Here is a 17841-nt window from a genome sequence, read left to right on the forward strand (position 1 = left end):
ATTCTAGAGAGCACAGATGGTACAGAGCACAGAGGGCACTGATGTTGCATACCATGGACAATGTTTATTTAACAGTACAGACCCCACACAGGTGTCGTATTACAGACCCCAGAGGGCACCAGTGTTACAGATTCCAGAGCGCACAGATGTTATATATCGCACAGGGCACCAGTGTTACAGACACCAGTGGGAACCAGTGTTAGAGACCACAGAGACCACCAGTGTTTTAGATTGCAGAGAGCACAGATGTTACAGATCCCACAGGGCACCAGTGTTGCAGATACCAGAGGGCACACGTGTTACAGACTCCAGAGGGTACCAGTGTTACAGACACAAGATTGCACCAGGGTTGCAGACACCAAAGGGCACCAGTGTTACAGACCCCAGAGGGCACCAGTGTTTCTGATTCCAGAGAGTACAGATGTTACAGACCCCAAAGGGCACTGATGTTACAGACCCCAGAGGGCACCAGTGTTACAGAGCCCACCCAGGGGGCACCAGTGTTACAGATTCTAGAGAGCACAGATCAGATGTTACACACCCCAAAGGGCACTGATGTTACAGGCCCCAGAAGGCACCAGTGTTACAGACCCCACCCAGAGAGCATCAGTGTTACAGATCCCAGAGGGAACCCGTGTTACAGATTCTAGAGAGCATAGATGTTCCAGACCCCAAAGAGTACTGATGTTAGAGATCCCCCAGGACACCAGTGATAGAGACACCAGAGGGCACCAGTGTCACAAACACCAGAGAGCACCAGTGTTACAGATTCTAGAGAGCACAGATGTTACAGAGCACAGAGGGCACGGATGTTACATACCATGGGCAATGTTTATTTAACAGTACAGACCCCACACAGGTGTAGTATTACAGTCCCCATAGGGCACCAGTGTTACAGACACCAAAGGGCACCACTGTTCCAGTCCCCAGAGGGCACCAGTGTCACAGACCCCAGAGGGCACCAGTGGTAGAGATACCAGAGGGCACCAGTGTTACAGACCTAACAGGGCACCAGTGTTACAGATGGCAGAGGGCAGCCGTGTTACAGACACCATAGGGCACCATGTTACAGATTCTAGAGAGCACAGATGTTACAGAGCACAGAGCGCACATATATTGCATACCATGGGCATGTTTAACAGTACAGACCCCACACAGGTGTAGTATTACAAACCCCATAGGGCACCAGTGTTACAGACACTAAAGGCCACCACTGTTACAGAACCCAAAGGGCACCACTGTTACAGACCCCAGAGGGCACCAGTGTTGCATACCCCAGATTGCACCAGTGTTACAGACCCCAGAGGGCACCAGTGTTGCAGACCCCAGAGGGCACCAGTGTTTCAGACCCCAGAGGGCACCAGTGTTACAGACACCAAAGGGCACCACTGTTACAGATCCCAAAGGGCACCACTGTTACAGACCCCAGAGGGCACCAGTGTTGCATACCCCAGATTGCACCAGTGTTACAGACCCCAGAGTGCACTAGTGTTGCAGACCCCAGAGGGCACTAGTGTTGCATACCCCAGATTGCACTAGTGTTTCAGACCCCAGAGGGCACCAGTGTTACCGACACTAGCGGGCACTAGTGTTACAGACCCCAGATGGCACCAGTGTTACAGACACTAGTAGGCACCAGTGTTACAGACCCCAGATGGCACTGGTATTGCAGTGCATTCTCTAAGGTACTAAGGAGGATAAGAATCCTGAATTCTGTGACCGCCCTTCTCCCAATGCAGGCACATCAGCACTTTAGGATGGGGGGTGTGCATGGAAAAAGGTAATGAGTGAGATGTAACCAAAGTCTCTGCTTCTCACGTTACCCCAAAAAGGTGTTGCCTGGGGTGTGGGAACTGAAGGCTGAGGAGGACCATGCCATGCTGCTGTAAGGTCCGCCCCCACCCTCCCAGCATGCACTCGGTGAGGATGGGAGAAGCCAAGAGATTTGGAGAAAATAACATATTTGCCTCCAGTGGGAAGTGCTGGGGGCTGGAGGACGTGCAGCAGAGGCTCAGGGCCTCCAGTGGGAAGTTTTGGGGGCTGGAGGATATGCAACAGAGGCTCAGGGCCTCCAGTGGGAAGTTTTGGGGGCTGGAGGACGTGCAACAGAGGCTCAAGGCCCCCCAGTGGGATGTGCTGGAGGCTGGAGGACGTGGACAGAGGCTCAGGGCATTGCTGCATGTCCTCGATGTTGCAGGTAAAGATCACCTGTGTGCACGGCATGGGCATGAGAAAAGCGACTTCCTGTGCAGACGAAACATGGAAAAGGTGTCTCGCAGGGAAAGAGTGTGGGCTGGAGTTTGGGGAAGAGAGGCTGAAGTGGGCACTGTGGGTGTTAGAGGTTATGCACCCCGATGCTATGTGCAAACTTACTCAGGACTGAAAAGGTTAGAAGTGAGTGTGCACAGCATAGGGAGATTGAACACGTGTCATGGGTGGTAACTTGTACCTACAGACTAGAGGTGCACTGATTTGGGAATATGGAGACACTCTTTCCAAACTCCCAGCTCAGAACCTTCTCCAGGTCAGACACCATGAGGGTCTTCACCTCATAGGGATTGGCATTGTGCCCCAATCGCGCCTCTGCCAGCCAGCTGCCATCTTTGTGAAGGCAGCAGAAGGCACCCCAGAAAAAGCGCGGGACATTGACGCGCTCCTTGATCCACACGCCCTGGCCTGGCTCAGCCCCAGAGGGCACGGTGCCCATGAGCACGTGGGTCTCAATGCAGGCGGGCAGGATGCGGGTCTTCAGGTAGTTCTCGTACTGGTTCCACGTGCCGCTGTTCAGCTGGGACTCCTGGGGCGCCATGTTGGTGTAGGTGAAGGTGGCGAGCTGTGCCTGGCTGCTGTGGTGAAGGCTCGGGTTCAGGTGGCCTCGGGTGTACCCCGAGTTCCTGTAGTCATCATTCACTGCCTGGTGTTCACGGATAAGATGGAGGTTGTCCTTGAGCACACTGCTTGACGGCTTCTCCATGTTGCTGCTGTTCAGGCCTGAGAGCTGGAATGGAAGAAGCAGGAGGTCAGCATGTAGAGCTTAAGACCATGCAGGCTCTGATGAGCGTACAGAGTTTGAATGAACACTCAGCATCTATCCATTGGAAGAAGGCAGGTGGGGAAGGGGCCTGGAGCCCCCTAACACCTGGAGGAACAGATGGGAGGGCCTGAGCGTAACGAGGCAGCCACCAAAATCTCCCACTGAAGGTTTTAAGAACTAACACCATCACCTAGTCTAGGTTCCGGCCAGTCTCCTGCTCCTCACCAAAGGCACCTCACACACACTTTCCACACACCAATCATGCTCTCGAAGCACTGGATCACCCAGTAGTGTACTGTGAGATGACAGCATTGCAACAGTGAACCCCACCAATCACACCATAGAGCAGATCACATGCACTACTCACGACCTCAAAATAGTTATGCCTTAATCAAGGCATCGTTCCAAGCGCCCTCAGAACAGGGCTCCTCAAAAACCCTATCCTCGCCAACATCCGGCCAATTACTAGCCATGCATTCATCGGTAAAATAATTGAGAAAGCAGCGACCAGTCAAGTCCATGATCATATAACCAACCAGTCACCACACCACTCACCACACCAGCACCTAAAAGATGCAGAAAGGAAGGAAGGAAATAACAGCCTCTGAAAGTCACCACACCACCCACCACACTAGAACCTAAGAGATGCAGGAAGGAATGAAAGAACAGCCTCTGGAAGTCACCACACCACTCCCCACACTAGAACCTAAGAGATGCAGGAAGGAAGGAATGAAAGAACAGCGTCTGGAAGTCACCACACCACCCACCACACTAGAATTTAAGAGATGCAGGAAGGAAGGAAAGAACAGCCTCTGGAAGTCACCACCCCACCCACCACACTAGAACCTAAGAGATGCAGGAAGGAATGAAAGAACAGCCTCTGGAAGTCACCACACCACTCCCCACACTAGAACCTAAGAGGTGCGGGAAGGACGGAATGAAAGAACAGCCTCTGGAAGTCACCACACCACCCACCACACTAGAACCAAAGAGATGCAGGAAAGAATGAAAGAACAGCCTCTGGAAGTCACCACACCACCCACCACACTAGAACCTAAGAGATGCGGGAAGGAAAGAATGAAAGAACAGCCTCTGGAAGTCACCACACACCACACTAGAAACTAAGAGGTGCAGGAAGGAAGGAATGTAAGAACAGCATCTGGAAGTCAGCACACCACCCACCACACTAGAACCTAAGAGATGCAGGAAAGAAGGAAAGAACAGCCTCTGGAAGTCACCACACCACCCGCCACACTAGGACCTAAGAGATGCGGTAAGGAAGGAACGAAAGAACAGCCTCTGGAAGTCACCACACCACTCACCACACTGGAAACTAAGAGATGCAAGAAGGAAGGAATGAAGGAACAGCCTCTGGAAGTCACCACACCACACACCACACTAGAACCTAATAGATGCAGGAAGGAAGGAATGAAAGAACAGCCTCTGGAAGTCACCACACCACTCCCTACACTAGAACCTAAGAGGTGCGGGAAGGACGGAATGAAAGAACAGCCTCTGGAAGTCACCACACCACTCACCACACTGGAAACTAAGAGATGCAAGAAGGAAGGAATGAAGGAACAGCCGCTGGAAGTCACCACAACACACACCACACTAGAACCTAATAGATGCAGGAAGGAAGGAATGAAAGAACAGCCTCTGGAAGTCACCACACCACTCCCCACACTAGAACCTAAGAGATGCGGGAAGGACGGAATGAAAGAACAGCCTCTGGAAGTCACCACACCACCCACCACACTAGAACCAAAGAGATGCAGGAAAGAATGAAAGCACAGCCTCTGGAAGTCACCACACCACCCACCACACTAGAACCTAAGAGATGCAGGAAGGAAGGAATGAAAGAACAGCCTCTGGAAGTCACCACACCACACACCACACTAGAACCAAAGAGGTGAAGGAAGGAAGGAATGAAGAACAGCCTCTGGAAGTCAGCACACCACCCACCACACTAGAACCTAAGAGATGCAGGAAAGAATGAAAGAACAGCCTCTGGAAGTCACCACACCACCCACCACACTAGAATCTAAGAGATGCAGGAAGGAAGGAATGAAGGAACAGCCCCTGGAAGTCAGCACACCACCCACCACACTAGAACCTAATAGATGCAGGAAGGAATGAAAGAACAGCCTCTGGAAGTCGCCACCCACCACACTAGAACCTAAGAGATGCGGGGAGGTAAGGAATGAAAGAACAGCCTCTGGAAGTCACTACACCACCCACCACACTAGAACCTAAGAGATGCAGGAAGGAAGGATTGAAAGAACAGCCTCTGGAAGTCACCGCACCACTCACCACACTGGAAACTAAGAGATGCAGGAAGGAAGGAATGAAGAACAGCCTCTGGAAGTCACCACACACCACACTAGAACCTAAGAGGTGCAGGAAGGAAGGAATGAAAGAATGAAAGAACAGCCTCTGGAAGTCAGCACACCACTCACCACACTAAAACCTAAGAGATGCAGGAAAGAATGAAAGAACAGCCTCTGTAAGTCACCACACCACCCATCAGACTAGAACATAAAAGATGCAGGAAGGAAGGAATGAAAGCACAGCCTCTGGAAGTCACCACACCACCCACCACACTAGAATTTAAGAGCTACAGGAACGAAGGAAAGAACAGCCTCTGGAAGTCACCACACCACCCACCACACTAGAACCTAAGAGATGCAGGAAGGAAGGAATGAAACAACAGCCTCTGGAAGTCAGCACACCACTCACCACACTAGAACCTAAGAGATGCAGGAAGGAATGAAAGAACAGCCTCCGGAAGTCACCACCCACCACACTAGAACCTAAGAGATGCAGGAAGGAAGGAATGAAAGAACAGCCTCTAGAAGTCACCACACCACCCACCACACGAAAACCTAAGAGATGCAGGAAGGAAGGAATGAAACAACAGCCTCTGGAAGTCAGCACACCACTCACCACACTAGAACCTAAGAGATGCAGGAAGGAATGAAAGAACAGCCTCCGGAAGTCACCACCCACCACACTAGAACCTAAGAGATGCAGGAAGGAAGGAATGAAAGAACAGCCTCTGAAAGTCCCCGCACCACTCACCACACTGGAAACTAAGAGATGCAGGAAGGAAGGAATGAAGAACAGCCTCTGGAAGTCACCACGCACCACACTAGAACCTAAGAGGTGCAGGAAGGAAGGAATGAAAGAATGAAAGAACAGCCTCTGGAAGTCACCACACCACCCACCAGACTAGAATTTAAGAGCTACAGGAAGGAAGGAAAGAACAGCCTCTGGAAGTCACCACACCACCCACCACACTAGAACCTAAGAGATGCAGGAAGGAAGGAATGAAACAACAGCCTCTGGAAGTCACCACACCACCCACCACACTAGAACATAAAAGATGCAGGAAGGACGGAATGAAAGCACAGCCTCTGGAAGTCACCACACCACCCACCACACTAGAATTTAAGAGCTACAGGAAGGAAGGAAAGAACAGCCTCTGGAAGTCACCACACCACCCACTACACTAGAACCTAAGAGATGCAGGAAGGACGCGATGAAAGAACAGCCTCTAGAAGTCACCACACCACCCACCACACTAGAACCTAAGAGATGCAGGAAGGAAGGAATGAAACAACAGCCTCTGGAAGTCACCACACCACCCACCAGACTAGAACATAAAAGATGCAGGAAGGAAGGAATGAAAGAACAGCCTCTGGAAGTCAACACACCACCCACCACACTAGAACTTAAGAGATGCAGAAGGAAGGAAAGAACAGCCTCTGGAAGTCACCACACCACTCACCACACTGGAAACTAAGAGATGCAGGAGGGAAGGAATGAAGAACAGCCTCTGGAAGTCACCACACACCACACTAGAACCTAAAAGGTGCAGGAAAGAAGGAATGAAAGAATGAAAGAACAGCCTCTGGAAGTCAGCACACCACCCACCACACTAGAACCTAAGAGATGCAGGAAAGAATGAAAGAAAAGCCTCTGGAAGTCAACACACCACCCACCACACTAGAACTTAAGAGATGCAGAAGGAAGGAAAGAACAGCCTCTGGAAGTCACCACACACCACACTAGAACCTAAAAGGTGCAGGAAAGAAGGAATGAAAGAATGAAAGAACAGCCTCTGGAAGTCACCACACCACCCACCAGACTAGAACATAAAAGATGCAGGAAGGAAGGAATGAAAGCACAGCCTCTGGAAGTCACCACACCACCCACCACACTAGAACCTAAGAGATGCAGGAAGGAAGCAATGAAAGAACAGCCTCAAGACGTTACCACACCACCCACCACACTAGAACCTAAGAGATGCAGGAAGGAAGGAATGAAATAACAGCCTCTGGAAGTCACCACACCACCCACCAGACTAGAACATAAAAGATGCAGGAAGGAAGGAATGAAAGAACAGCCTCTGGAAGTCACCACACAACCCACCACACTAGAATTTAAGAGATGCAGGAAGGAAGGAAATAACAGCCTCTGGAAGTCAACACACCACCCACCACACTAGAACCTAAGAGATGCAGGAAGGAAGCGATGAAAGAACAGCCTCTGGAAGTCACCGCACCACTCACCACACTAGAACCTAAGAGGTGCGGGAAGGACCGAATGAAAGAACAGCCTCTGGAAGTCACCACACCACCCACTACACTAGAACCTAAGAGATGCAGGAAGGAAGCGATGAAAGAACAGTCTCTAGAAGTCACCACACCACCCACCACACTAGAACCTAAGAGATGCAGGAAGGAAGGAATGAAACAACAGCCTCTGGAAGTCACCACACCACCCACCAGACTAGAACATAAAAGATGCAGGAAGGAAGGAATGAAAGGACAGCCTCTGGAAGTCACCACACCACCCACTGCACTAGAACCTGAGAGATGCAGGAAGAAAGCGATAAGAACAGCCTCTGGAAGTCACCGCACCACTCACCACACTGGAAACTAAGAGATGCAGGAAGGAAGGAATGAAGAACAGCCTCTGGAAGTCACCACACCACCCACCAGACTAGAACATAAAAGATACAGGAAGGAAGGATTGAAAGAACAGCCTCTGGAAGTCACCACACCACCCACCACACTAGAACCTAAGAGATGCAGGAAGGAAGGAATGAAAGAACAGCCTCTGGAAGTCACCACACCACCCACCACACTAGAACCTAAGAGATGCAGGAAGGAAGGAAAGAATGGCCTCTGGAAGTCACTGCACCACCCACCACACTAGAACCTAAGAGATGCAGGAAGGAAGGAATGAAAGAACAGCCTCTGGAAGTCAGCACACCACCCACCAGACTAGAACCTAAGAGATGCAGGAAGGAAGGAAAGAACAGCCTCTGGAAGTCACCACACCACCCACCACACTAGAACCTAAGAGATGCAGGAAGGAAGGAATGAAAGAACAGCCTCTGGAAGGCAGCACACCACCCACCACACTAGAACCTAAGAGATGCAGGAAGGAAGGAATGAAACAACAGCCTCTGGAAGTCACCGCACCACACACCACACTAGAACCTAAGAGATGCAGGAAGGAATGAAAGAACGGCCTCTGGAAGTCACCGCACCACACACCACACTAGAACCTAAGAGATGCAGGAAGGAATGAAAGAACGGCCTCTGGAAGTCACCGCACCACACACCACACTAGAACCTAAGAGATGCAGGAAGGAAGGAATGAAAGAACAGCCTCTGGAAGTCAGCACACCACCCACCACACTAGAACATAAGAGATGCAGGAAGGAAGGAAAGAACGGCCTCTGGAAGTCACCGCACCACCCACCACACTAGAACCTAAGAGATGCAGGAAGGAAGGAATGAAAGAACAGCCTCTGGAAGTCAGCACACCACCCACCAGACTAGAACCTAAGAGATGCAGGAAGGAAGGAAAGAACAGCCTCTGGAAGTCACCGCACCACACACCACACTAGAACCTAAGAGATGCAGGAAGGAAGGAATGAAAGAACAGCCTCTGGAAGTCAGCACACCACCCACCAGACTAGAACCTAAGAGATGCAGGAAGGAAGGAAAGAACAGCCTCTGGAAGTCACCACACCACCCACCACACTAGAACCTAAGAGATGCAGGAAGGAAGGAATGAAAGAACAGCCTCTGGAAGGCAGCACACCACCCACCACACTAGAACCTAAGAGATGCAGGAAGGAAGGAATGAAAAAACAGCCTCTGGAAGTCACCGCACCACACACCACACTAGAACCTAAGAGATGCAGGAAGGAATGAAAGAACGGCCTCTGGAAGTCACCGCACCACACACCACACTAGAACCTAAGAGATGCAGGAAGGAATGAAAGAACGGCCTCTGGAAGTCACTGCACCACACACCACACTAGAACCTAAGAGATGCAGGAAGGAAAGAATGAAAGAACAGCCTCTGGAAGTCACCGCACCACACACCACACTAGAACCTAAGAGATGCAGGAAGGAAAGAATGAAAGAACAGCCTCTGGAAGTCACCGCACCACACACCACACTAGAACCTAAGAGATGCAGGAAAGAATCACAGAATGACACCTGAGTTTCATGTTGCGGCCTAGCTATTGATTCCGCACTCGTGTTTCACCACCATGCGTTTCCTCTAGACCATGAATTGGGATGAGGCTGGAATGGGGGTTCAGACGCCACATGTTTATGCTGCAGGACCAGGGTGTCTGCACCCTGCAGTTCCTCATCCCCCAGAGAGCCCAGGTGATGGGAGACTGCTGCAGGGATTGGGATGATCCCCCTGACGCTTCATAGGTGAGGATGCTTCATCATCACATGCACTGGGGCCCCCTCCTGAGGCTCCATAGTTAATGCCTCTGCATCATTACAGGTTTTGGGGTCCCTTCCGCATGCTCCCTAAGGTAGCTCTGGGTTCCCCCCAGAAGCTAGAGTGATGGGTCCCCCTGAGTAACCAATAGGGTCTTGGGTCTCTAGCATCATCAGTGGGTGCCCCCTCCTGATGGTGCCCCCTAGGTGTTTCCCCTGCATCATCCCATGCATTGGAGCCTTCCTCCTGATGATGCCCCCTAGGTGTTTACCCCGCATCATCCCATGCATTGGAGCCTAGCTCCTGATGGTGCCACCTAGGTTTTTACCCTGTATCATCCCATGCATTGAAGCCTTCCTCCTGATGGTGCCTCAAGGTGTTTCCCCTGCATCATCCCATGGATTGGAGCCTTCCTCCAGATGGTGCCCCTTAGGTGTTTACCCTGCATCATCCCATGCATTGGAGTCTTCCTTCTGCATCATCCCATGCATTGGAGCCTTCCTCCGATGGTACCCCCTCGGTGTTTACCCTGCATCACCCCATGCATTGGAGTCTTCCTCCTGCATCATACCATGCATTGAAGTCTTCCTCCTGATGGTGCTCCCTAGGTGTTTACCCGGCATCATCCAATGCATTGGAGCCTTGGAGCCTTCCTCCTGATGGTGCCCCTGGGTGTTTACCCTGCATCATCCCATGCATTGGAGTCTTCCTTCTACATCATCCAAAGCATTGGAGTCTTCCTCCGGATGGTGCCCCCTAGGTGTTTACCCTGCACCATCCCATGCATTGGAGCCTTCATCCTGATGGTGCTCCCTAGGTGTTTACCCTGCATCATCCCTTGCACCCTGCATCATCCCATGCATTGGAACCTTCCTCCGGATGGTGCCCCCTAGGAGTTTACCCTGCATCATCCCTCGCACCCTGCATCATCCCATGCATTGGAGCCTTCCTCCAGATGGTGCCAACAAGGTGTTTACTCTGCATCCTCCCATGCATTGGAGCCTTCCTCTGGATGGTGCCCCCCAGGTGTTTACCCTGCATCTTCCCATGCATTGGAGCCTTCCTCCTGATGGTACCCCCTAGGTGTTTATCCTGCATCATCCCATGCATGGAAGCCTTCATCCGGATAGTGCCCCCTAGGTGTTTACCCTGCATCATCCCTTGCAGCCTGCATCATCCCATGCATTGGAGCCGTCCTCCTGATGGTGCCCCTTAGGTGTTTACCCCGCATCATCCCATGCATTGGAGCCTTCCTCCTGATGGTGCCCCTTAGGTGTTTACCCCCCATCATCCCATGCATTGCAGCATTCCTCCGGATGGTGCCCCCTAGGTGTTTAACCTGCATCATCCCATGCATTGGAGCCTTCCTCCGGATGGGGCCCCCTACGTGTTTACCCTGCATCATCCCATGCATTGGAGCCTCCCCCCTGATGGTTCCCCCTACACCATCCCATGCATTGGAGCCTTCCTTCCGATGGTTCCCCCTACACCATCCCATGCATTGGAGCCTTCCTCTGGATGGTGCTCCCTAGGTGTTTACCCCGCATCATCCCATGCATTGGAGCCTTCCTCCGGATGGTTCCCCCTAGGTGTTTATCCTGCATCATCCCATGCATGGAAGCCTTCCTCCGGATAGTGCCCCCTAGGTGTTTACCCTGCATCATCCCTTGCAGCCTGCATCATCCCATGCATTGGAGCCATCCTCCTGATGGTGCCCCTTAGGTGTTTACCCCGCATCATCCCATGGTGTTTAACCTGCATCATCCCTTGCATCCTGCATCATCCCATGCATTGGAGCTTTCCTCCAGATGGTGCCAACAAGGTGTTTACCCTGCATCCTCCCATGCATTGGAGCCTTCCTCTGGATGGTGCCCCCCAGGTGTTTACCCTGCACCTTCCCATGCATTGGAGCCTTCCTCCTGATGGTACCCCCTAGGTGTTTATCCTGCATCATCCCATGCATGGAAGCCTTCCTCCGGATAGTGCCCCCTAGGTGTTTACCCTGCATCATCCCTTGCAGCCTGCATCATCCCATGCATTGGAGCCATCCTCCTGATGGTGCCCCTTAGGTGTTTACCCCGCATCATCCCATGCATTGGAGCCTTCCTCCGGATGGTGCACCCTAGGTGTTTACCCCCATCATCCCATGCATTGCAGCATTCCTCCGGTTGGTGCCCCCTAGGTGTTTAACCTGCATCATCCCATGCATTGGAGCCTTCCTCCGGATGGGGCCCCTACGTGTTTACCCTGCATCATCCCATGCATTGGAGCCCTCCTTCCGATGGTTCCCCCTACATCATCCCATGCATTGGAGCCTTCCTCTGGATGGTGCTCCCTAGGTGTTTGCCCCGCATCATCCCATGCATTGGAGCCTTCCTCCGGATGGTTCCCCCTAGGTATTTACCCAGCATCATCCCATGCATTGGAGCCATCCTCTGGATGGTGCTCCCTAGGTGTTTACCCCGCATTATCCCATGCATTCGAGCCTTCCTCCGGATGGTTCCCCCTAGGTATTTACCCAGCATCATCCCATGCATTGGAGCCTTCCTCCTGGTGGTGCCCCTAGGTGTTTACCCAGCATCATCCCATGCATTGGAGTCTTCCTCCTGATGGTGCCCCCTAGGTCTTTACCCTGCATCGTCCCATGCATTGGAACATTCCTCCTGATGGTGCCCCCTAGGTGTTTACCCTGCATCATCCCATGCATTGGAGCCTTCCTCCTGATGGTGCCCCTTAGGTGTTTACCCCGCATCATCCTATGCATTGGAGCCTTCCTCCGGATGGTGCCCCCTACGTGTTTACCCTGCATCATCCCTTGCACCCTGCATCATTCCATGCATTGGAGCCTTCCTCTGGATGGTGCCCACTAGGTGTTTATCCTGCATCATCCCATGCATTGGAGCCCTCCTCCGTATGGTTCCCCCTACATCATCCCATGCATTGGAGCCTTCCTCTGGATGGTGCCCCCTGGGTGTTTACCCCGCATCATCCCATGCACTGGAGTCTTCCTCCTGATGGTGCCCCCTAGGTGTTTACCCTGCATCGTCCCATGCATTGGAACATTCCTCCTGATGGTGCCCCCTAGGTGTTTACCCTGCATCATCCCATGCATTGGAGCCTTTGTCCTGATGGTGCCCCCTAGGTGTTTACCCTGCATCGTCCCATGCATTGGAGCCCTCCTCCGGATAGTTCCCCCTACATCATCCCATGCATTGGGGCCTTCCTCTGGATGGTGCTCCATAGGTGTTTACCCTGCATCATCCCATGCATTAGAGCCTTCCTCCGGATGGTTCCCCCTAGGTATTTACCCAGCATCATCCCATGCATTGGAGTCTTCCTCCTGATTGTGCCCCCTAGGTGTTTACCCTGCATCAACCCATGCATTAGAGTCTTCCTCCTGATTGTGCCCCCTAGGTCTTTACCCTGCATCGTCCCATGCATTGGAACATTCCTCCTGATGGTGCCCCCTAGGTGTTTACCCTGCATCATCCCATGCATTGAAGCCTTCCTCCTGATGGTGCTCCTTAGGTGTTTACCCCGCATCATCCCATGCATTGGAGCCTTCCTCCGGATGGTGCCCCCTACATGTTTACCCTGCATCATCCCTTGCACCCTGCATCATCCCATGCATTGGAGCCTTCCTCTGGATGGTGCCCACTAGGTGTTTATCCTGCATCATCCCATGCATTGGAGCCCTCCTCCGTATGGTTCCCCCTACATCATCCCATGCATTGGAGCCTTCCTCTGGATGGTGCCCCCTGGGTGTTTACCCCGCATCATCCCATGCATTGGAGTCTTCCTCCTGATGGTGCCCCCTAGGTGTTTACCCTGCATCGTCCCATGCATTGGAACATTCCTCCTGATGGTGCCACCTAGGTGTTTTCCCTGCATCATCCCATGCATTGGAGCCTTCCTCCTGATGGTGCACCCTAGGTGTTTACCCCCATCATCCCATGCATTGCAGCATTCCTCCGGTTGGTGCCCCCTAGGTGTTTAACCTGCATCATCCCATGCATTGGAGCCTTCCTCCGGATGGGGCCCCTACGTGTTTACCCTGCATCATCCCATGCATTGGAGCCCTCCTTCCGATGGTTCCCCCTACATCATCCCATGCATTGGAGCCTTCCTCTGGATGGTGCTCCCTAGGTGTTTGCCCCGCATCATCCCATGCATTGGAGCCTTCCTCCGGATGGTTCCCCCTAGGTATTTACCCAGCATCATCCCATGCATTGGAGCCATCCTCTGGATGGTGCTCCCTAGGTGTTTACCCCGCATTATCCCATGCATTCGAGCCTTCCTCCGGATGGGTCCCCCTAGGTATTTACCCAGCATCATCCCATGCATTGGAGCCTTCCTCCTGGTGGTGCCCCTAGGTGTTTACCCAGCATCATCCCATGCATTGGAGTCTTCCTCCTGATGGTGCCCCCTAGGTCTTTACCCTGCATCGTCCCATGCATTGGAACATTCCTCCTGATGGTGCCCCCTAGGTGTTTACCCTGCATCATCCCATGCATTGGAGCCTTCCTCCTGATGGTGCCCCTTAGGTGTTTACCCCGCATCATCCCATGCATTGGAGCCTTCCTCTGGATGGTGCCCCCTACGTGTTTACCCTGCATCATCCCTTGCACCCTGCATCATCCCATGCATTGGAGCTTTCCTCTGGATGGTGCCCACTAGGTGTTTATCCTGCATCATCCCATGCATTGGAGCCCTCCTCCGTATGGTTCCCCCTACATCATCCCATGCATTGGAGCCTTCCTCTGGATGGTGCCCCCTGGGTGTTTACCCCGCATCATCCCATGCACTGGAGTCTTCCTCCTGATGGTGCCCCCTAGGTGTTTACCCTGCATCGTCCCATGCATTGGAACATTCCTCCTGATGGTGCCCCCTAGGTGTTTACCCTGCATCATCCCATGCATTGGAGCCTTCCTCCTGATGGTGCCCCCTAGGTGTTTACCCTGCATCGTCCCATGCATTGGAGCCCTCCTCCGGATAGTTCCCCCTACATCATCCCATGCATTGGAGCCTTCCTCTGGATGGTGCCCACTAGGTGTTTACCCTGCATCATCCCATGCATTGGAGCCCTCCTTCCGATGGTTTCCCCTACACCATCCCATGCATTGGGGCCTTCCTCTGGATGGTGCTCCCTAGGTGTTTACCCTGCATCATCCCATGCATTAGAGCCTTCCTCCGGATGGTTCCCCCTAGGTATTTACCCAGCATCATCCCATGCATTGGAGTCTTCCTCCTGATTTTGCCCCCTAGGTGTTTACCCTGCATCAACCCATGCATTAGAGTCTTCCTCCTGATTGTGCCCCCTAGGTCTTTACCCTGCATCGTCCCATGCATTGGAACATTCATCCTGATGGTGCCCCCTAGGTGTTTACCCTGCATCATCCCATGCATTGGAGCCTTCCTCCTGATGGTGCCCCTTAGGTGTTTACCCCGCATCATCCCATGCATTGGAGCCTTCTTCCGGATGGTGCCCCCTACGTGTTTACCCTGCATCATCCCTTGCACCCTGCATCATCCCATGCATTGGAGCCTTCCTCTGGATGGTGCCCACTAGGTGTTTATCCTGCATCATCCCATGCATTGGAGCCCTCCTCCGTATGGTTCCCCCTACATCATCCCATGCATTGGAGCCTTCCTCTGGATGGTGCCCCCTGGGTGTTTACCCCGCATCATCCCATCCATTGGAGTCTTCCTCCTGATGGTGCCCCCTAGGTGTTTACCCTGCATCGTCCCATGCATTGGAACATTCCTCCTGATGGTGCCACCTAGGTGTTTTCCCTGCATCATCCCATGCATTGGAGCCTTCCTCCTGATGGTGCCCCCTAGGTGTTTTCCCTGCATTGTCCCATGCATTGGAGCCCTCCTCCGGATAGTTCCCCCTACATCATCCCATGCATTGGAGCCTTCCTCTGGATGGTGCCCCCTAGGTGTTTACCCCGCATTATCCCATGCATTGGAGCCTTTCTCCTGATGGTGCCCCCTAGGTGTTTACCGGACATCGTCCCATGCATTGGAGCCTTCCTCCAGATGGTGCCCCCTAAGTGTTTACCCTGCATCGTCCCATGCATTGGAGCCTTCCTCCTGGTGGTGCCCCTAGGTGTTTACCCTGCATCATCCCATGCATTAGAGTCTTCCTCCTGATGGTGCCCCCTAGGTCTTTACCCTGCATCGTCCCATGCATTGGAACATTCCTCCTGATGGTGCCCCCTAGGTGTTTACCCTACATCATCCCATGCATTGGAGCCTTCCTCTTGATGGTGCCCCCTAGGTTTTTACCCCGCAATATATCATGCATTGGAGCCTTCCTCCTGATGGTGCCCGCTAGGTGTTTACCCTGCATCATCCCATGCATTGGAGCTTTCCTCCTGATGGTGCCCCCTAGGTGTTTACCCCGCATCATCCCATGCATTGGAGCCTTCCTCCAGATGGTGCCCCCTACGTGTTTACCCTGCATCATCCCTTGCACCCCGCATCATCCCATGCATTGGTGCCTTCCTCTGGATGGTGCCCACTAGGTGTTTACCCTGCATCATCCCATGCATTGGAGCACTCCACCGTATGGTTCCCCCTACATCATCCCATGCATTGGAGCCTTCCCCCTGATGGTGCCCCCTAGGTGTTTACCTGGCATCGTCCCATGCATTGGAGCCCTCCTCCGGATGGTCCCCCCTACATCATCCCATGCATTGGAGCCTTCCTCCTGATGGTGCCCCCTAGGTGTTTACCTGGAATCGTCCCATGCATTGGAGCCTTCCTTCAGATGGTGCCCCCTAGGTGTTTACCCGGCATCATCCCATGCATTGGAGCCTTCCTTCTGATGTTGCCCCCTAGGTGTTTACCCTGCATCATCCCATGCATTGGAGTCTTCCTCCTGATGGTGCCCCATAGGTGTTAACCCTGCATCATCCCATGCATTGGAACATTCCTCATGATGGTGCCACCTAGGTGTTTACCCTGCATCATCCCATGCATTGGAGCCTTCCTCCTGATGGTGCCCCCTAGGTATTTACCCTGCATCGTCCCATGCATTGGAACATTCCTCCTGATGGTGCCACCTTGGTGTTTACCCTGCATAATCCTATGCATTGGAGCCCTCCTCCGGATAGTTCCCCCTACATCATCCCATGCATTGGAGCCTTCCTCTGGATGGTGCCCCCTAGGTGTTTACCCCGCATCATCCCATGCATTGGAGCCTTCCTCCTGATGGTGCCCCCTAGGTGTTTACCCGGTATCGTCCCATGCATTGGAGCCTTCCTCCTGATGGTGCCCCCTAGGTGTTTACCTGGCATCGTCCCATGCATTGGAGCCTTCCTCCAGATGGTGCCCCGTATGTGTTTACCCTGCATCGTCCCATGCATTGGAGCCTTCCTCCAGATGGTGCCCCGTATGTGTTTACCCTGCATCATCCCATGCATTGGAGCCTTCCTCCTGATGGTGCCCCCTACGTGTTTGCCCTGCATCATCCCATGCATTGGAGTCTTCCCCCTGATGGTGCCCCATAGGTGTTTACCCTGCATCGTCCCATGCATTGAAACATTCCTCCTGATGGTGCCACCTAGGTGTTTACCTCGCATCATCCCATGCATTGGAGCCTTTCTCCTGATAGTGCCCCCTAGGTGTTTACCCTGCATCATCACATGCATTGGAGCCTTCCTCCTGATGGTGCCCCCTAGGTGTTTACCCCGCATCATCCCATGCATTGGAGCCTTCCTCCGGATGGTGCCCCCTACGTGTTTACCCTGCATCATCCCTTGCACCCTGCATCATCCCATGCATTGGAGCCTTCCTCTGGATAGTGCCCGCTAGGTGTTTACCCTGCATCATCCCATGCATTGGAGCCCTCCTCCGGATGGTTCCCCCTACATCATCCCATGCATTGGAGCCTTCCTCTGGATGGTGCCCCCTGGGTGTTTACCTGGCATCATCCCATGCATTGGAGCCTTCCTCCAGATGGTGCCCCCTAGGTGTTTACCCTGCATCATCCCATGCATTGGAGCCCTCCTCCGGATAGTTACCCCCACATCATCCCA

General features: G+C 52.9%; 1 protein-coding gene across 1 annotated transcript in view; it reads right to left on the bottom strand.

Moving 5' to 3' along the window:
• Positions 1-2449: 2449 nt before the first annotated feature.
• LOC138510643 (endonuclease domain-containing 1 protein-like) overlaps positions 2450-17841 on the bottom strand; it is a 43558-nt gene continuing 28166 nt past the window's right edge. Inside the window, exon 2 of the mRNA XM_069626431.1 lies at positions 2450-2998. Coding sequence (XP_069482532.1) covers positions 2450-2998 — 549 coding nt within the window. The remainder of the gene's footprint in view (positions 2999-17841) is intronic.

Source organism: Ambystoma mexicanum, chromosome 6p (assembly GCF_040938575.1).
Source record: "Ambystoma mexicanum isolate Mex_15411 chromosome 6p, UKY_AmexF1_1, whole genome shotgun sequence".
NCBI classification, from domain to species: Eukaryota; Metazoa; Chordata; class Amphibia; order Caudata; family Ambystomatidae; genus Ambystoma; species Ambystoma mexicanum.